Consider the following 22203-nt stretch of genomic DNA (forward strand, 5'->3'; position numbering starts at 1 on the left):
GATTATGAAGTGATGTTGAAGATTTGCAGATAATACAAAACAATTCAAATGAAACTGATTCAGCCACGGCTTCACAGTTCACACATTATTATTTTTTTAAAGTATAGCGTGGCGAGGTTTTGAATGTGCAGATTACAAAAGGCCTCTTCAGAGCAGAGCAGAGAAGTGCTGTAAAGTTCAAATGTTCTCAAGCTGTGTGTGGTTCACAGGGGATAAGATGAGCCCTCCTCTCAATGAGAGATAAGTACAGAGAGGTCAAACGGTCAACTCAAACAGTTTTGTCATACTTCTATATCCACGGATTTGTTCTATAGGAAGGTCCTCACCCCTCTTAATGCAAATACATGACTTTAGTTGAGAAGAGTATCCTCTCTTTTTTCTGCTCCTCTGTCTAGTTTTAATGGATTACCCCGTTGGAGTCAGGGAGTCATCTCCTTGTGCAATAGGCAGCATTACAAGATATTTATTCATATTCATGCCAATTCAAAAGCTTGCAATAGTGGCGGAAAATAGGGGAACATTCCAATGAGAGCAGCTTTGGAGACAGGAGCAAAGCGGACTAATTAATAGCAATCTATACTCAGGCCAGGGCTAGGCAGTGAGGGCCGACTGAGACACTCTTAGGGTCAGGGGCAATGAAATGAGATAGCAGGCTCCAAATTCATTTTCTCACCGTGTGCTCTCTCTCCCAAAGGAAGGCTCCCAAAGTACACTCAACACTTCCCCCGTTTTTAAATGCCTTTCGCTGGGGTGTCATTTATTTCTGCGTCTGCCAGCACATTTAGGAAAGTTCATTACTTCGCTCATGGCTTGTTAATTAGCCTGGTGAAGCCGCCATTAGATCCTCCTCGGGACCCGAGGGCCAAAGATGAGACTTTTGTCCCGATACATTAACACACTGCAGGAGGCCTGTTAAAAAAAAAAAAAAAAACGGCACTTCTTCCCCCATTTAAGTGGTAACACAGGGACACCTTAGTGAAAATGTGAAAGATGGGAGGTACAATTTAGGGCAAAAAAGTCCCGTGTTGTCAGGACTGGGGCCTCATTTCATGTTTCACCTTTGATGCCCATGGACAAGGGGTCGAGCTCATTCCTTTCTAACACCTGTTCATGGTGACTGACTTTACAGCTATACGTAGCTCCTGCGCCGATACTTAATCTCCATCTAGATGTCCTGTCTATCCGTCTATGCTAAATCCCATTCTACTGTATAAGTGGCTGTCTCTACGGGGATCTCCAAAGGGGGTTCTCACTCACTATCCAACCCTTAGACTTCCAAGGGCTGTAATGAGCAGTATAGGCTATAGTAACAGGGGCTCAGCTGGATGGGTCTGGTGAATTCCTGCTGTGCCAGGCGTAACTATGGGAAACATGGAACTGACACCATGGCTACAACACATAACACACTATAGCAGCAGTATATAGAGAGAGACCCAGGCCTTATTGATTATGCAGGTGCTCATTGGTGTGGCCAAGCGGGGTAGCCAGGCACGTGTCTCATTTGAACTTTACAGGAATGGAACAGGATTTGATTTCCACCTTGATTTCCACCCCTGAAAAAAAAAAGGAAAAAAAAAAGATCGGAAGCCCCGGTTGATTTATTTTTAGAACAGCTGCGTCTAATGGGGCCTGGCAGGTACAGGAGGCGTCACATCTGTCGAGGGGGCCAGGTGATGTTCTTGCCCTCCGTTCTTTCCCCCATGCTTCCTCTCTACTAGCAGTCAAATGACTCACGCTTGAAGATCAACAGTGTCGTTTACAATAAACTCCTTCTCCCTCCATCCTGCCACTTTCCATCAGTTCTGGCGATAGCTTCTTGCTAGTAGCCATTTCATTCCACAACATGGTGAAATAAGGGGAGATGTATAATGTCAAATGATGTACAGAAGATGGATGCTAGGTCTAATGCCAGGGCGCGGGGAAGATTCATTAGAAAAATCCTGGTTTTTGAATGGGCAAAATGTAATGGTGTTGAGCCCATACATCTGAGGCAGAGGGTGCCCCCTTTTGGAGCTTGGGAGATGACTATGTCATGCAGTGAACAAATAGAGCTGCCCTTTATACCAAATGTCGAGCAAATTTTCATTATTTCGAATACTGGGGAAAAGTCAAAAAGTCAGTGCGCAATATTATCCCAGATGATTAATATCACTAGATTCAGTCAACATTTGGATTGTATAGTGGAGAGCACTCTCTCAATTCAACTTAACTTTCCTTGACCACTTACCCATGACCTTTTCCCATTGATAATGTTTTAGAAAGATGTTAGTTTGCATTTGTTTTCTTCGATTTCCTTGAGCTCACAAAAGTTACAGTAAGACCATGTGCAGAATAATGCTACTTTTTTTAGTACACACTGGCATAGACACTGTTTAGCAGACTTACTTTTTCTTAAGTTTGTCACTGTATATAGAGTGTACTGCGGAGTTTTGTCTCGCCTATTATAATCCCCAAAAATCTACATTAAAGCCACTACGAGTAACATGGCACGTTGGCGTCCCCTTTGGACAAAAGCGGTAGTATTTTTACGACGCCCGCTGTCGCAAAGCTGTTTCCTAGCGCGTGCCAGGCGCGCGAGTGTGAACTGAGAAGGGAGCAATATAGTGCATGTCCGTGTGTTGAAAGTGTGAGGACTCTTTTCGGCTCCGTGAGAGTGGTTTTGATACTGCATCAACTAATGCCAGTCACTGCCACACACACCTGATTGCAATGAGTTGTTGCAGCAGTGTCACCTAACTACTCCCTCTCTCACGGAGCTGAAAGACGTGTCCTCACAGAAAGTGAATGAACGAGAGACGGCAGTTAGTATGGATCACGATGAGGTAATGTGTTTATGTTGTTGTAAATAATGACTATTTCAGATAATGGTTATCTGATGATGGTGAAGCAAAGCAAACTTTGTGTTAGTACCAACCGCTCATTCATTTAGGAGTAAACACTGCAGTCTAGTTTCGCTCTCGTGAAATTGTATACACGTTGCTTGGCAACGCCCTGGTCCCTCCCGTAGCCTATATCACTCTCCCTTTTAGCTTTTCTTCATTGCATTTTTTCTTTGATGGTTCAGCCCCGTTATCAGTCATTATGACGACAAATAACTGTCTCAAACAAGGCTCCCGCTCCCCTTCCCTCACCTGGAGGGATAGGCTTCTCAATTCACGTTGCTGCGCCACACTGAAATCTGCGACCAATACGGATATGTGACCATAGAGCCTGCACGAGCGAACCGAAAATCGGACTGGGTGTGCGACCAGACCAAAAGCAGTAATAAAAACTATTTAAAAACGTCTTTCTTTGCACTGATGGTCTCGTTTGCTGTTAAAGGTAATTTATGATTATCAGAGGAAACATGAGGCTGTTTAAAAGATATTTAAATGTTACTCGTAGCCGCATTAAGAAGTAAATTGACTCCCCCTCCAAGTATCTCACCTTACCAGTCATTAATTGCCTATTTTTGACACACACGCTCAAGTAATATATTCAGCTAATTAATCTAAGTATACAACAGAAATATTAGGCTATGATATCATATATCACAAGCAACACTTCCTATGGTATTATTTTGTCATTATTTCCTTTATGGGAACTACACCTTGTAGCTTGGATAGTGAAAATGTCTCGTCAAACTTTCTGCAAGCACTGTTCTGTACCACTGGGCTGTGAAAGCAATAGGTTGTTATTTTGTTTTGTTACACTGTGCACAAAACAAATCTAATTTACCCTTTAACTTCTATACAACTTATCTAGAATATGCAGCCGGTGCACAAAATAGTACAACAAATTATTTCACCGAGTTTGCAATTGCATTTTCTTTTTTTTTTCTTTTTTATTTCTTGCAATTTTCAGAGTTAGAAAGTGACAGATCGGCAAACCTTTGGCTGATAAAACATAAATAATTAATTTCAGATTGAAAAAAGCTTCATCTGCAATTTTTCTGGGCAGCCACCACTAGACCATGTGCAGAATAATGCTACTTTTGTTTAGTACACACTGGCATTGACATTGTTTAGCAGACTTACTTTTTCTTGAGTTTGTCACTGTATATAGAGTGTACTGCGGAGTTTTGTCTCGCCTATTATAATCCCTACACTTTTTGTTGATGAGAAAATGTAAAACCATGTTCCACGTCCCATGTTTTCTTTCAACCTCTGTGACTTCAGCACCCCAGACGATCTAACAGTTTCGTTGTCTTTACCTGCGCGAAACATTCTCCGCTCTTTCTTTCTTTTACCTGCAGAGCTTCAACATATCCATATCCGTATCAAACCTCAGCGTGCGTGGCAGACTTGAATAGGCTCACTGGAAAAACAGGGAATATATATCTCTCCTCCGTCATACTGGGGCGGGGTGGCACAGCACAGCACATAACAGTAATATCAACAACAAAAACAACAACAGCAAGCAGAGGCAGAGAAGGCTCAACACAGCAGAATGCTGATAAAAAGAAGGGGGTTGGGGATGAGTTTGAGTTCCAAAAAAAAAATTAAAAAAAAACATAAAAAAAAGTTCCTCTCAGCTCAGCAGAAACGGTGCCATCAGCTCTAGCATTTGTCTGTTTCTTTCCTCTCTTTCACCCTCCCTCCCTCCTTCCCTGCTTCCCTCACTCCCTCTCTTCCCATCCAGAAGACAGGAAGCTGTTTGTGGGAATGCTGGGCAAGCAACAGAGTGAGGAGGACGTCCGGCGGCTGTTTGAGACCTTCGGACAGATCGAGGAGTGCACCGTGCTGCGAGGGCCTGACGGGGCCAGTAAGGGTCAGAGCCCACACACCTCTTCTCTCTCTCCCCCCCTATCTGTCTGTCTGTCCCTTTCTCAATCTCTCCTTTTGTCTGCCTTGTCTGTCTCTATACATGTGCTGTCTCTCTCTCTCTCTCTCTCTCTCTCTCTCTCTCTCTCTTTCTCTGTATGCTATTTACATTTTTAGAACAATACTTCACGCGCCATAACGATAGGTTTCCATCAACATGTGTATAATATTTTGAAATTTCGCAAAAAAAAACAAAAAAAAATAGGATAATGAATTGTTGGCGTTTGCATCAAGTGGTTGGAGCAGGTAAACTATACTAGTTTGGTCTGAAAATGGCGCTGTAGGCAATGTAACGTAACATGGCTGTAATAAAAAGTAAGATAAGTAGTTTTTTAAAAAAACAGACACTAAACGAACAAGGAGAGGTCTGTAGGATTTGGTTTCAATTGGGCAAATTGTTATTGAGCATTTTACTGCTATCCAGACACGAAAAAAGTATGCAGATTACGATGCGCGCAGCGCAGCGGCAGCAAGGGCAATACCGCGACCAAACAGCTGATCGGTAACAAGTGTTCAATGTTCGTGACGCCAAAACGTATTCGACAAACGCGTTTCCATCTCCCAAAAAAAAAACACCTGAAGCGAGGATACCTACGTGTTTTGCGAGTTATACGATTTGTTTTCAAACTGTGGCGTTTCCATTAAACTTCCCGATGCTTTCCTTCAAAAAAGCATGGTGATAAAAACCCAGCTTTTGAAATCGTTTGTGATCCCCTCTGCTCTTCTGAATAACTCCTCCACCCCTTCAGCCATTCTGTGATTCCACCACCTCTTATGTGTCTGGTTCACAGTTCCTTCACAGCTCATTGTCACCTCCTTCCACCCACTTCCTTTTTCTCACTCAATTTTGTAATTTCCCTTCCATCTTTTCCACCTCTCCTTTGTTTCATCCTTTTCTCTCTCTCCCTCCCCAAACTACTTTAGCCTCGCACGACCAGCCTGAGCTCGCCTGCACATCTGTTTCATTCCCACGGATCAGACTGGCCTTTCTCCAATCCTATCTGTTAGTGGAAGGCAGACCCTGATTAGTTCATGCAGTTGACATTCTGGTGTCTCCTCACTTTACATTTATTAGTGGAAAGCAGCCCCCTGATTGGATCATGTCACATATCGCATATATCGACAAATAAACGCGTGCGATATGGCTGATATGGCTGGATTGCTCACTACACAAACCAATCAGAGGCTGTTCCACTATAACAGACTAACCTGAAATCAGAACGATGGTCCTGATTGGCCCGGTCATTATTTGATCAGAGGCTCCTCCCAAAAGAGATTGGAGAAAGGCAAGGAGAGAAACAAATGTGTAGCTTGCGCGATATCAGGTTGGTCTCAGCAGGCTAGAAATACTTCTCCTGTTGTCTCTTTTATAACAGCAGTTCCTTATACCCCGAGCTATAGTACTCACCAAATCCATCACACAACACTTCATCCCTCCATCCCTCCCTCCCTCCCTCCCTCCCTCCTCTTCCTGTTATCTGAAAAGCTGAGAGGTGTAATCATGTTTGTTTGCCCACATTCCCGTCATCCGTCCCAAGAGACGCCAATGGACGGTAATGTCCCACTGTAAATAAAACAGGGCAGGGAGGCAGGCAGGCAGGCAGGCAGGCTCGGGGTATTTCACTGCTGTCACTCACTGTGCGGCAGATTTTGCAAAGCATTCGGGAACAGCTTAGGCGTTCATGTCTTTGGGCTCATGTGCTATTTAGTTAGTAGAGCGTGGTCAAATTAAAAGACGGCTGTGGAAATGTGCGATTCAGGTGGGATTGGATACTGAGAGTTTGTAGGTAGGCACTTGCATCATTCATCGATGGAGGTGCCTCTGTCTCATAGCAAAAATTTGGAGTGAAAACGCCAGTGATATTTCTGAGAATATATTTTCTTCTGTCGACTACTGTGATTTATTTGACTATATGAAGTGCCCTGGATGTGGGAAACGTATATGTGTGGGAAGGCAAGAAGGAATATCGGTTGATAATGTGCAAACCTCTTGGTTGTATATGAAAGAGAAAGGGTTGGCTATAGTGAAGCACACACCTATCTGTGTCAACATCTGTTCCTCTCACTGTTAATCCCAGGTCTATTGCTCTGTGTCGCCCCACTAACTTACTTTCTTCCCTGGCATTTTTCCACTTTTTTTTTCTGTCTCTCTTCCTCCCTTCTAAGAATCCTCCCTTTGCCAGTTTGCTTAGAAGCCTCAAGGTGATTGACAGCACATGAAATGAAATAAGGCCGCTGCCGTTGTGTCAGGCAGGGAACTCGTTTTCTACCAAATTTGCAATTTTCAGCATCCTTCTCCTCATCTCTTTCTTTCTCCATTCTTCAAATGCCGTACGTTTTGTGTGTTGGTTTTTCGTCGATATTTTCACTTGCTTTAAGATTTGTTTTTCTTAAAGTTTTAATATAAATATAAAAATGTACCAGAATCAGAATCAGTATTGCATTAGGTTGAGTTATGTTAAGTTGCTGTATTTGTTAATTAACATAAGGCTACATTGAACATTGTCTTTAAGCATATCCCCTCTCATGAAATCACACTCCAGTATGGGTCTTTGTGCATAGTACAGCGCCCCTGGAGCATTTTGAGGTTAAGTGCCTTGCTCAAGGACACAATGGTAGAGATGGTGGGCACCAAAAATGTAATACCAGCCACCACTAGTTGTACACTTGTTTTAGGAGTGCACTGGAATTTGACATGGTGTATAGCCCATTAAAAACAAGGAATCAAGTTAAAAAGGTTAAAAATAGCCCAGAAAGCAAGACAATAAATAACAGAAAAACAAACCAACTGTAGAGCAATGTTAGCAGTGCATGCCACCCAGCAGACAAAGGGTCTCATATATAGGTATTTGGCCGTATCACTCGCTGTGTGCAACAGTCCCACGCAATCATTACGGGATGTCACGGCAAATTATTTTGCCCGCCGCCTCGCTTGGGATGAGGTTTTCGGCGTAATTTGAATGAGACAGACCTTGAAATTGACAGTGCTATCTGTTCCATGATGGAGGCTTTGTCCCCTGTTGATGTAAATTTATGCTACTCAGAGAGGCTTTTCAGCGCCCCCTCTTCACCCAATAAAAAGGCCGAGAAGTTTAACACCCATCTCTCTATGGCGCCGCTCCTCAAAGTACTTTCAAAGTGCAACACTTGCTGCCAGAGTTGAATAGAGCCCCCCTGAATTGTCAGGGAGAAAAAAAATGGAGAGAGATGGCTTTTAGGTCTATAATTAAGTTGTGTTATAAATGTCACCCATCCAGCGGGATGGAATTCATGCATACATATTATTACCCCGGGAATTCAAAAGGCAGAGCAGATCCTCTCTCTCTCTCTGGCTTGAAAGCAATACAATCTCTCTCTCTCTCTCTCTCTCTCTCTCTCTCTCTCTCTCTCTCTCTTTTTCCTCTTTCTCCCCAACTGATTCTGAGCCATCACATTCAAAAACTCAATGTGCACTATAATTTATGAGGCTGTAGCACTTCCAATTCTTTTGAGATGTTGTGCTCCGTCGTGTCCCTTAACTTTTTTCTTTTCTAGGTCAGGAAAAAAAAGATAGCTACAGCAATGATTTTTTTTTTTTTTTTGGAGGAGGACATTGTACTTTTGACATGACTTTTACAATGACGGTGTACGGCAGGCCTGTGTAGTTTTTGAATGTCGTTCTGGTTGGGCTGAGCTGATGGGGGTCACTGAGATTTTGGCAATCCTTGTTAGGGACACCAAGTTGCGTTGCCTCACAGAACCAAACAAAGCTTTTTTTGCAAGAACTAACTGTCCCTTGCCATTTTACCTACAAAAGGTTAAAAGTGGTGTGTTTGTTCAAAGACAGAGTCACAGTAGAAATGGCAAACAGTATAGGGCTGACTTTTCCTTTCCCCTTTCACTGGAGGGGCATTCAAGTGAGGTAAAAAGGGGTGCTGGAGTGCTGTGACAGAATCAAAGACTTCCTTTGACTTGATCTGTTTTGCCTCTGTAGATCTATACCGCTTTGAGGACATTTGACAGTATACAGAAACACACATGGCCTTTACATTTCTGCTCACACAACAGTTCCAACTCCTTGCTATTTATTTTCATGGGGCTGGAAAGTCGGCGCAAAGTCTCGGGTAAAGGTGGACATTGATTGTGCACACACTGTTCCTATAAGTTCAAATTTCTTTTTTGATTTTTATCTGGAAATTATTCATTTGTTCGTGTACAAAGCAGATTTAAAATTGAATCGGAAAAGACCGATCGGTGCTTGTAATTCAAACATATCGTCACGACTCCTTTGACAAAGTACATTGAATACATGTATAGTATGAACTTACGCAACTATTTTTAAACAGGTATCAACAGTTCACAAGAACCCATAAAAAAGCCGGTATGGTTTCTAAGACACTGGTGTTATACTCAATTAATGAAAAGGGAGTAGAATTAATCCTTGAGTTTGTTAATTAGGTATCTCACGACTTAACACATGAGCTACCTGAAGGCAAGGATAAGAATAGGGACATAACAGAATACCTAGTGCAGTCTGTGACAACCATAAAGCTTTAGAGAAATAGCTCATGTTTAATTTAATGGCTCTGTAAAAAAGTACGACATTTCAGTAGCACTGTATTTCAGGTCCACTATCGTCTTCTTTATGTTTTAGTAATTTAGTGCCTGTCCCCATTACCTGCACACAGAAACAATATTGAATCATATGGTTCAGGATATTCAACCTTCATAAAAACATACAGCCCATTATTACTATCTACTTAAATCACTTTAACATCGTTTGAAATGGTAATGCGACGAGGCTGTACGCTGCCAACACCCGCTCCCTTGTCTTCTGGCCAACTTTTCATGTTGACTTTTTTCCCTTTGTGCAATAACCACACAACAGATTTAAGATGATTTGAATGGCCCCCTTGAGCAAAAAGCCCACCCCCCCTCTGAAATCACACAAGCGCGCAAAACAGATTTGGTTAGATAGCCAGATTATAATACTATGCCTTTGTCATCATAATCTCTTTTATGAGTGACTGCACACAAATCACAATGTGTAAATATTAAACAGATTAATAATCACAAACAAGTCGGGATAGTAAATGCCTTGGCGCCATGCTCCAAAGTGGGAGGTGGGGAGGGTGAGGGAGGGGAGGGGGGAGGGGGGTTAGGGTCGGAATTAGAAAATGGGCAAGGGACAGGCTGTTCCATGCAGCTAATGCCTTTCACTACAATTAAACTGATTTATTCAGAGTTATGCGCTGAACACACAAACGGCAGAATATATTTACAAAACAGATAACATGAAAACAATGGTAATGAATGGTGTTTTTTTTCCCTCCATATTCACAGCAATGTCCCTGATGTTGTTCCCCTCCCTTCTTTTTCTGTGTGTGTGTGTGTGTGTGTGTGTGTGTGTGTGTGTGTGTGTGTGTGTGTGTGTGTGTGTGCGTGTGTGTGTGTGTGTGTGTGTGTCTGTGTGTACAGGCTGTGCCTTTGTCAAGTTCTCCAGCCACGCAGAAGCGCAGGCCGCCATCAACAGCTTACATGGGGGACAGACTATGCCTGTAAGTAACACACTTTGAAACACGCTCGTATACAGTGTTGTTGTGTTTAAAACATAATTCCTTTTTGTATCAAGTTTATTTTAACCCAGTTGCAAAGAGATGCTTCTGCACTTCATGTTGAGCGATGTAAGGCCACTTGGATGTATATTTAAGGTCAGCTGCTTTGCTTGTGGTCTTGGTTTGAGTGTCCATGTTTGAGATTGAGACTGGGTTGATCTTTACCACACAGTTTGGTGGACCTATTGATTCTGTTTTCTGCCCTATGAATACATGATACAAAAGCTAACCAAGTTTTTCGCTTACAGTTGTTGATTCCTCATGCATTCGCCCACTTATAAAAGCATACACACAAAAATACCAGAAGATACATTATCCATGTATCTATTTCATCATCTCCATGCATATGTCTGCAAAGTAAAATACACACATATGTGTATGTGTATGTACAGGTACATCTCACAGAATTAGAATATCATGGAAAAGTCCATCCAAAAAGAGAAACTTTCATACAGTATATTCTAGATTCATTACACAAAGTGAAATGTGTCTGACAGTCTTTCGGTCTTTTGTTTTAATGTTGATGATTACGGCTTACAGGTCATGGAATAAAAATATATATAAGTACATGAAAATATAAAAATCTTACATCAAACCCAAAAAAGGATGTATGTTGCAGAAATGTAAACTTTCTGAAAACAATGTTAATACTAGAGCTGTATGTGTAATGAATCTAGCATATATGGGAGTTTAATTTTTTGCATTAAATAACAGAAATACATTAACTTTTCATTGATATTATAATTATACATCTGAGTTTGAGATGCACCTGTATATGTATGTGAACATTTAGAAAGCCAAACGAATAGCTCCATGCTCTTCAAAGCGCATTAGCAGTCCACAGTCTCACATACATTCCGACTGTGTTATCGCACACAAAAGATTCTCCCCGTCAGCATCCGCCACCTCACAGTGCACAGCTGCACACTCTCTGTATCTGCCTTTTCACTCAATATCCATTCCCCTCTCCTGCTATTCACTCTACCTTCTCAACAGACAGATAGAGAGTGTTTACATTCAGAGGCTTATGAAGATATGATTACTCTGCACTGCACATGAATCCTTGAGTCGTCAGGAGACATTGTACTGAATGAATAAATAAATGTGATTTTTTTTTCTTTTTTTACTTGAAACTGCACCGACATGGGGGACATAGAAACATAAAAACGCTATGCATATAGTTCAGGCATAGGATAAAATGACACTGTAGGTTAGATTTTTTTTAGGTTGATTCCCATTGTTATAGCAACATTTAAAGTAGAAAAACATAGATAATAATGACTATTTTTAACGCAATTATTAATTGTGACAGCTTCCAAATGGAAGCTGTCACAAAACTTATGAGAGAAATATTTTCCAATAGGCGATTAAAAAAAAGTTTCAAATATAATTGATAACGTTTAGGAAAATGACTTTCTGAAAATGACATCCAATCAATTTCTAAATGTAAAATAGGATACCTTTGTATGAGTAAAAAGAAGAACAAACTAAAGCGTGTATGACTATTTTCCCATTTCTTATGGATAACATTTTGTCTCATTGCATGGCAACATAGTCCACTGTCAAAAAGTTAATAGATTGAACAGCTCTATTAACCTGTTCCTGAAAACTGAAATTAGTGTGAAATTAGTGTCTTTACATTGGCCGACAGTTTGTCATCTTCATGCTGAAGCAATATAATTCCAGTAGTTGGCCAAAGAAGATTATTTCTGAATTGGTTTAATTAACTTTTGACACATTATGTGCACTCTTGGCATTTTGTGAGAATGGCTAGACAGGAAGTAACGCTGCACACCTAGATATAAATGTGTCATCCGCATACGTTGAAACTTGTCCAGGTACAATCATCCATGAATACTATCAATGGTAAAGCAATCTAGATTTAAAAACTAAAATCACAATTCTGCTCAGAATATAGATGGATATTGTTGGAAAACATTTAGGAGTAGAGCAGGGTACAAACTTTTTGGTAACACTTTAGTTCGATAGTCCACAGTTGACACTCAACAAGCCATCAGTTGATACGCAGTTGCATGTCAACAGTGAATGAGTTTACATATCTCAACAGATAAGTAACATGAATTCAACTAACTGTAAGTTAACTATAAGTTGCACTATTAGTAGATGATTAGTTGATATTCAACAGAGCTTGTTCAACAGATAAAAAAACAAGGATTCAACTAACTGTCTGTTAACTATAGGTTGCACTATTAGTAGATGTTTAGTTGATATTCAACAGTGAGTAAGTTGATACATATTTAGAATGCATTCAACTGTCAGTTAACTATAAGTTGCATGTTTAGTAGATGTTGTTTTGTACACGTAGCATGTATTCAACTAACTGTCAGTTAACTATTAGTTGCATTATTAGTAGATGGTTAGTTGATATTAAACAGTGAGTTAGTTGATACTTAACAAAGCTTGTCATCAAATATGTAACATGCATTCAACTAAGTGTTAGTTAACTATACGATCATTTTATTTTGTTAATTTATTTTTACAAATACAGTCTGCAACAGACATTGTACTTTTTATTACATGTTCTTTACAAATATTCAACTATCAGTTGATTGTCAACTTCTAGTAAGTTGACTATCAACTGCTGTTATCAACCAATTCTCAACTTACGTTTCATATGGATCAACTTTCCCCCACTCACAAGGAACACATCTAATGAATGAACATTCAACCCTCTGTTGATCATATATGTTCATTGTAAAATAAAGATGAGAATGTTTTATCAATCAATAGGCACCCTGTGTAGGTGACTACCTGTTGATTGTCATATGACTGTCGACAAACTATCAGTCAATATTCAACTTAGCATAAGTAGACAGGTCTTGGGACTGTCAAATTAAAGTGAAAACAGTTTAGTGTCTACACACTATTAACAGAGCAAAACAGAGAAAATAGTTGATTCTCAACAAACTATCAGTCGACGTTCAACTAAGCATTAGTAGAGAGGTCTTAGGACTGTCAAATTAAAGTGAAAACAGTTTAGTGTCTGTAGACACTCTACAAACTAGTAACAGTAGAACATAGAGACAAGTTTTGCTCAACTGATGAGTAACACTGGATGACCCCAAAGTAAAGTTAAAAAATATATAGGCAGCATATCTGAACAGGAAAGAACATTTATTTGAAGTAAATTTAACTTTTTTCAGTAGTTACACAACATGTAGGTACACAGCAAGTACCATCAATACCTCTAAAAAAGACAATAAAACTAATGCATGTATTTATTTAGGTGTCACTTAGGCAATTGTTTAACGACAGATCGTCCAAAAATGTACATTCAAAAAGCTTAAAACAACTCAATTATCACTCTCCTGTGACCAACCACTAGTTTAACCCTTTCACGCATAGAGGTTACTACAGTGGACAGCTATTCAAAAGCTGTTTTCTTGAATATGCATGGGTGTAGATCGCCTAGTTGCATATCAGCCACTACAGTGGACTCTTGTGAGTCATCCAATACACTGCCACCCATTGGCCAACCGTGTTTAGTGCAACATTTTTTTGTCAAAACCAAGATGGCCGACGAAGTAGCAGGAACGTCAAGCAGCTCAGGAATATCAACTAAAAGCTTCTACAGTAGGAGACCCTGGCAGGTAAAAAAAATATGACAACATCAAGTAACATCTTAGGAGTAATATAATTGTTAAAATTTCCAATAATTGATTTTATATTGGGCAGAAATTAGGTTTAATCACCCGTCCACTAAATTGGACATCATGCATTGCTGGCTAGTTTTCAACTACAATTCATACTATTACTGCAGCTTTGTTGTGCTTGTAAAAGCTTCATCTGCTTAACATTTTTGGTTGTAAATCAATAGATTTAAGTAATAGTAATGCAACTTGAAGTATTAAAAAAAAAAAAAATCAAAAACAATGTTTTGTGCAGATTGTCCCATTATGAGAGTAACAGTTAGTGTCTTTATGTGTTGTAGAGCTGTGCAGTGAGTGCTAGAAAGACCTACAGGACAGTGGAGCAAATACCATCTGAGTCAAGTGAGGAAGATGCTAGTGACAGTGAGGATGAATGGCTGCCAGACAAAGCATCACCAAAGGCTAGCAGTAGTGAAAGTGGAGATGAGGATGCTGAGGGAGATGAGGATGCTGAGGGAGCTAAGGCAGCTGAGGGAGCTAAAGCAGCTGAGGTTGAGCCACCTGTCAGAGTAAAAGCAAAGAAAAAGAGCAGAACCATCTGGAAACTCAAAGACAACCAGTTTGAGGGAGACTTGCCTCCTTTTTTAGGAGAGTGGAAACTGAATGTTGAGGGAACAGAAGCAGTAGATTTCTTTATGCATCTATTTCCCGAAGATCTAATCGATGACATAGTGCAACATACAAACCTCTATGCATTCCAAAAAGGGAAAGAAAATCTGGCCTTGACAACAAAAGAAATGAAGACATTTCTAGGAATGAATATGGCCATGTCTTACATCAGATACCCAAGATCAAGAATGTACTGGTCATCAGAGGAAGGGCTTCGTCTTGATTTGATAGCAAATGCCATGCCAGTGAACCGATTTGAGCAGATTCTGAGGTTCGTTCACTTTGTTGATAATTCCTCACAGGAGCCAGGAAATGCTGACAAGCTCTTCAAAATCCGGCCACTGCTAAATGCACTTCAGAAAACCTTCCTTTCAGCAGTCAACCCGGAAGAAATGCAGTCGATTGACGAGCAAATGATTCCCTTCAAGGGCCGCTTGTCTCTCAAGCAGTACATCCCAAAAAAACCCAAACCATGGGGTGTGAAAGTATGGGTGAGAGCAGGGTCCTCTGGATATGTGTACAGATTTGAAGTGTATCAGGGGGCAGCTGGACGTGGTCCGGTCAGTGCATTGGGAATGGCTCCAGATGTAGTCATGCGCCTCTGTGATGACATACAGCAGAAGAGTCACAAGGTGTTTTTTGACAACTTGTTTTGCACCATTCCCCTCATTGAGGCATTGCAGCAACAGGGCACCTATGGCACTGGCACATGCAGAAAGAACAGGCTCCAGGGAGCACAGCTGAAACTAAAGGATGAAAAGCAACTCCTAACAGAAGGAAGAGGAGCTTGCTCTGTCGTCACCAATGCTGAAAACATCACTGTCACACGTTGGTTAGACAGTTCAGTGATCCACATGGTCTCTTCCTGCGCTGGCCAGTCCCCATCAGATTTGGCCCAGAGATGGAGCAAGAAAGAAAAAAAGATGCTAAACGTCCCAAGGCCTTTTGCCGTGAAGCTGTACAATCAGCACATGGGAGGAGTAGATCTCATGGATCAACTTGTGGCAATGTACCCCCACAGACGCAAAAACAGACGGTGGTACATGAGAGTGTTCTTTCACTTCTTGGATGTGACCACTGTGAATGCCTGGCACCTCTACAGAATGTCTGGATTGGAAAAGAAGACTCTTCTGCATTTCAAGGCATCTGTAGCTCGTGCGCTGATAAATGAAGGTTCCATCCCGACACAGAGAAGAGGAAGACCCTGTACCTCCCCACCACCTCCTTTGAAGCGCAGAGCAGTGTCCATGCCAACCCCTGAGATCAGGTTTGGCCCTGGAAGCCACTGGCCTCTGCTCACAGGAGCAAAAAATGCAAGCAGATGCCATGATGCCGCCTGCACACGGAAAACCAAGTACATCTGCATGCACTGTCTAGTGGCTGTGTGCCCTGGGTGCTTTGCCAATTTTCATAGCAGATAGACTTGGTGAAGTGATGTACCAGTCAGTCGAACTGAAGTGACTGTACTGCTGAATAACATCTGAAAAAGAGTTGATGGACAATGTTGTTCTGTTACGTTTATGGAAAAGGTTCATGGAAAAAATGTTTTTGCATTACATTGAGGTTTAAAAAAAAGTTTACATTTATTGCAATTAAAATGACAATGATAAAATATGTGAACAGGCATTAAACATATATATTATTTTGTGTTTTTTTACATAATATATCATTTTATTCACTGGTTTGATGTTATACATAATACCATTTTTGAAAACTCAAACGCATGCAGTCCACTCGAGTGGACATGTGTAAAACTCTTTGAAAAAAGTGTGTTTTGAATTTTTTTTTATATATTTTGTTTTTTCATGCCTAAAGAAGAATAAAAACACTTAAGAAAAAAATCCAGACTGAGGATATCATAATTCATGCATGAAAGGGTTAACCTGGTCCTGCCACTGTTATTTGAATAAGCACATTTGAATAATTTTTCGCTCTCTTTAGATCCAGTTGTTGGGTTACTAGCCACTCCAGGCCTGTTGTACTCCTCTTCAATTGAAGCAGTCGGGCTGAAGAATCCAGGAATCTTGTCCTATCACCCAGTTGATGAACATAGAAAGAAATGATCTGGGAATTACCACAAAATAGTTCAAATGCATTTTGATTTCCTTTATCTAAATCATTATAGCATTGTGGTTCCACATTAAAACACATAATGCTTTATATTGCTTTAATAAAATATATTTGGTACCCTAATCAAATAAAATTCTCACTGAACCTTGTACAGATTGAAATAATTTTTTAATTAAAGAAACATGTAATCTCTATGACCATTCTACACAACACCACATGCATAGACTCAGTTTTTGCTCACTTTAGACTGAAATAGCAATGTGCACTTTGAATGTGGAACATGCACACATTTATTCAAATACAGTTTAGTGTCTATAAACACACTTTATTTAGACAGATACTTGTGAAGCTAGGCAGCGCTAGGCTCATGCTAACGTTGCTAATATAGCTAGCGCGCTAGGCGCGGCGCTAATGCTAACGTGGCTATGCTAGCGGGAGGCCACGTCGCTAATATATATCATATTATACATACACAAAATGATATCTCACAAATACCTCAGTTAACTCACCAATTATTCCCTTTGGCTAATGGCAGCATACTTGTGACCACCACGGGTCTTCAGTGTGAGATGGATTGGTTGGTCAAGCTGGCTTTAGCACATAGCTGCTGCTTTTACTGACCAGACACACAACCTTCTCTTTAGCTGCCAGTAAAGAACGAGACCTCTCGCTTAAACAGCCCTTACCAACCAAGCTGGGGGAGTTCAAGTGCTTGAAAAAAGTGGGAAATCGTAATGTTGATACGGTTGGAAATGAAATATGTTTCCTAAATAAAGTCTCTCCAAACATATTTTCACCTTCCCAAAGTTTAAAATACACATTAATAGATCAATATATATTTTTTTCATATAATTTCTGCTCACAATATTATCAATAATGTCCTACAGGTTATAGTTGTTATTTATCAGTAACCACTATACGTTCTCATTGTATTGTACACCACTCTATGTAGGCCTATTTAGGTCCTCTAATCTTGAGAGGTTTATACAGCCATTGCTGATATTAACAATTATATAAAAAAACATAGATACATCTATACATATGTATTTAAACTTTGGGAAGGTGATAATATGTTTGGAGTCTGGATTTTCGAATATTATCGACATTACGATTACCCACCTTTTTCAAGCACTTGAACTGCCCCAGCGTGGTTAGGGCTTTTTCGAGACAGAGAGGGCTCGTTTTACTGACCTGGGCAGCTAAAAAATGGATGTGTGCCTGGACAGTAAAGCTATGTGCTAAAAGCCAGCTTGACCAACCCATCCATTTCACACTAAAGACCCGTGGTGGTCACAAGTATGCTGCCATTGGCCAAAGGGAATAATTGGTGAGTTAACTGAGGTATTTGTGAGATATCGTTTTGTGTATGTAAGAATAATGTCATATATATTAGCGACGCGGCCTCCCGCTAGCATAGCCACGTTAGCATTAGCGCCGCGCCTAGCGCGCTAGCTATATTAGCAACGTTAGCATGAGCCTAGCGCTGCCTAGCTTCACAAGTATCTGTCTAAATAAAGTGTGTTTATAGACACTAAACTGTATTTGAATAAATGTTTGCATGTTCCACATTCAAAGTGCACATTGCTATTTCAGTCTAAAGTGAGCAAAAACTGAGTCTATGCATGTGGTGTTGTGTAGAATGGTCATAGAGATTACATGTTTCTTTAATTAAAAAATTATTTCAATCTGTACAAGGTTCAGTGAGAATTTTATTTGATTAGGGTACCAAATATATTTTATTAAAGCAATATAAAGCATTATGTGTTTTAATGTGGAACCACAATGCTATAATGATTTAGATAAAGGAAATCAAAATGCATTTGAACTATTTTGTGGTAATTCCCAGATCATTTCTTTCTATGTTCATCAACTGGGTGATAGGACAAGATTCCTGGATTCTTCAGCCCGACTGCTTCAATTGAAGAGGAGTACAACAGGCCTGGAGTGGCTAGTAACCCAACAACTGGATCTAAAGAGAGCGAAAAATTATTCAAATGTGCTTATTCAAATAACAGTGGCAGGACCAGGTTAAACTAGTGGTTGGTCACAGGAGAGTGATAATTGAGTTGTTTTAAGCTTTTTGAATGTACATTTTTGGACGATCTGTCGTTAAACAATTGCCTAAGTGACACCTAAATAAATACATGCATTAGTTTTATTGTCTTTTTTAGAGGTATTGATGGTACTTGCTGTGTACCTACATGTTGTGTAACTACTGAAAAAAGTTAAATTTACTTCAAATAAATGTTCTTTCCTGTTCAGATATGCTGCCTATATATTTTTTAACTTTACTTTGGGGTCATCCAGTGTTACTCATCAGTTGAGCAAAACTTGTCTCTATGTTCTACTGTTACTAGTTTGTAGAGTGTCTACAGACACTAAACTGTTTTCACTTTAATTTGACAGTCCTAAGACCTCTCTACTAATGCTTAGTTGAACGTCGACTGATAGTTTGTTGAGAATCAACTATTTTCTCTGTTTTGCTCTGTTAATAGTGTGTAGACACTAAACTGTTTTCACTTTAATTTGACAGTCCCAAGACCTGTCTACTTATGCTAAGTTGAATATTGACTGATAGTTTGTCGACAGTCATATGACAATCAACAGGTAGTCACCTACACAGGGTGCCTATTGATTGATAAAACATTCTCATCTTTATTTTACAATGAACATATATGATCAACAGAGGGTTGAATGTTCATTCATTAGATGTGTTCCTTGTGAGTGGGGGAAAGTTGATCCATATGAAACGTAAGTTGAGAATTGGTTGATAACAGCAGTTGATAGTCAACTTACTAGAAGTTGACAATCAACTGATAGTTGAATATTTGTAAAGAACATGTAATAAAAAGTACAATGTCTGTTGCAGACTGTATTTGTAAAAATAAATTAACAAAATAAAATGATCGTATAGTTAACTAACACTTAGTTGAATGCATGTTACATATTTGATGACAAGCTTTGTTAAGTATCAACTAACTCACTGTTTAATATCAACTAACCATCTACTAATAATGCAACTAATAGTTAACTGACAGTTAGTTGAATACATGCTACGTGTACAAAACAACATCTACTAAACATGCAACTTATAGTTAACTGACAGTTGAATGCATTCTAAATATGTATCAACTTACTCACTGTTGAATATCAACTAAACATCTACTAATAGTGCAACCTATAGTTAACAGACAGTTAGTTGAATCCTTGTTTTTTTATCTGTTGAACAAGCTCTGTTGAATATCAACTAATCATCTACTAATAGTGCAACTTATAGTTAACTTACAGTTAGTTGAATTCATGTTACTTATCTGTTGAGATATGTAAACTCATTCACTGTTGACATGCAACTGCGTATCAACTGATGGCTTGTTGAGTGTCAACTGTGGACTATCGAACTAAAGTGTTACCAAGTACTAAACAGTTTTCACTTTAATTTGACAGTCCTAAGACCTCTCTACTAATGCTTAGTTGAACGTCGACTGATAGTTTGTTGAGAATCAACTATTTTCTCTGTTTTGCTCTGTTAATAGTGTGTAGACACTAAACTGTTTTCACTTTAATTTGACAGTCCCAAGACCTGTCTACTTATGCTAAGTTGAATATTGACTGATAGTTTGTCGACAGTCATATGACAATCAACAGGTAGTCACCTACACAGGGTGCCTATTGATTGATAAAACATTCTCATCTTTATTTTACAATGAACATATATGATCAACAGAGGGTTGAATGTTCATTCATTAGATGTGTTCCTTGTGAGTGGGGGAAAGTTGAGAATTGGTTGATAACAGCAGTTGATAGTCAACTTACTAGAAGTTGACAATCAACTGATAGTTGAATATTTGTAAAGAACATGTAATAAAAAGTACAATGTCTGTTGCAGACTGTATTTGTAAAAATAAATTAACAAAATAAAATGATCGTATAGTTAACTAACACTTAGTTGAATGCATGTTACATATTTGATGACAAGCTTTGTTAAGTATCAACTAACTCACTGTTTAATATCAACTAACCATCTACTAATAATGCAACTAATAGTTAACTGACAGTTAGTTGAATACATGCTACGTGTACAAAACAACATCTACTAAACATGCAACTTATAGTTAACTGACAGTTGAATGCATTCTAAATATGTATCAACTTACTCACTGTTGAATATCAACTAAACATCTACTAATAGTGCAACCTATAGTTAACAGATAGTTAGTTGAATCCTTGTTTTTTATCTGTTGAACAAGCTCTGTTGAATATCAACTAATCATCTACTAATAGTGCAACTTATAGTTAACTTACAGTTAGTTGAATTCATGTTACTTATCTGTTGAGATATGTAAACTCATTCACTGTTGACATGCAACTGTGTATCAACTGATGGCTTGTTGAGTGTCAACTGTGGACTATCGAACTAAAGTGTTACCAACTTTTTTAATAGACCAAGTGCACATTAAGAAAAATACATTTGAAATAGTAGATAAATATGCTGAAGGTAATTAATAACATATGGGCTGCTGAATATGTTTTAATATGGAGGAGACTGGACATAAATGGCACAGCTTCTTCCAGTAGCATTTGGAGAAAAGATCATCACAACCAAAAGATTAGCAGTGAAACCTTCTGTCAAATAATATTAAACATTTAAAACAGTTAATAATAATAATGTCATTAGAGTGACTGGGAAAGGGCTGTTAAGATGTAGGTCAATATTTTAAAAAGCACCCTATAGGATTGGTGTCTTCAAAATGGGGTCAGATTAAGACATCACTTTTGCTTCCAAAATTGCTTCCTGTTATTTCAGTTAAGTCCTTCAAAATACTGTGGAAAACTTCCTTTTATCAGCATCCCATTCACTTTTGTCTTTTCTTAATTTATTCTTTTTAGTGTGGGTATAATCTACCTATCTCAAAATGTTCTAAAGTAATGGTAAGATTTAAATACTGGTAATATTTCTGCTCAGCCCTGATTGTCCAAATTCCTTTAGTAATTTTACACACACACACACACACACACACACACACACACACACACACACACACACACACACACACACACACACACACACACACACACACACACACACACACACACACACACACACACACACACACACACACACACACACACACACACACACACACACACACACACACACACACACACACACAGGTGTTTGTTTCCATAGTTGTGTTGACACAAATTGACCATAATTCAGATTAAGAGGATGTTTAAAGACCTCACATGCAATGTTATACTAGTGCAATAATCACTACGGTCAGCTAACTTTATTGTAATACACAATTGATGCGGATTTGAATGTGCTCTTTAATGATGTGGAATACAGTTTATTCGTGAGTTTACAAGGTATTCTTGAGAGAAGGCAACTATGGGCTGGTCCGGTTTGATATACCGCTGTTTTGAGATGCATGAAATAGCATTATTTAACGCTCATTT

General features: G+C 39.3%; 1 protein-coding gene across 11 annotated transcripts in view; it reads left to right on the forward strand.

Annotated features, from left to right (window-relative positions):
* The window catches only part of celf6 (CUGBP Elav-like family member 6), a gene marked incomplete at both ends in the record, with an annotated part of 162804 nt that overhangs the window by 116964 nt on the left and 23637 nt on the right, over positions 1–22203 (forward strand). For 6 of the 11 annotated variants that reach the window (XM_080030655.1, XM_080030657.1, XM_080030649.1 and 3 more), the window contains 2 exons: positions 4624–4749; positions 10260–10339. In XM_080030655.1, coding sequence (XP_079886781.1) covers positions 4624–4749; positions 10260–10339 — 206 coding nt within the window. Of the gene's footprint in view, positions 1–4620; positions 4750–10259; positions 10340–22203 lie in introns of all 11 variants that reach the window. The other 5 variants (XM_080030651.1, XM_080030653.1, XM_080030648.1 and 2 more) reach the window with 1 other exon arrangement.

This window comes from Ammodytes marinus (genome assembly GCF_949987685.1).
Source record: "Ammodytes marinus genome assembly, chromosome: 1".
NCBI lineage: Eukaryota > Metazoa > Chordata > Actinopteri > Uranoscopiformes > Ammodytidae > Ammodytes > Ammodytes marinus.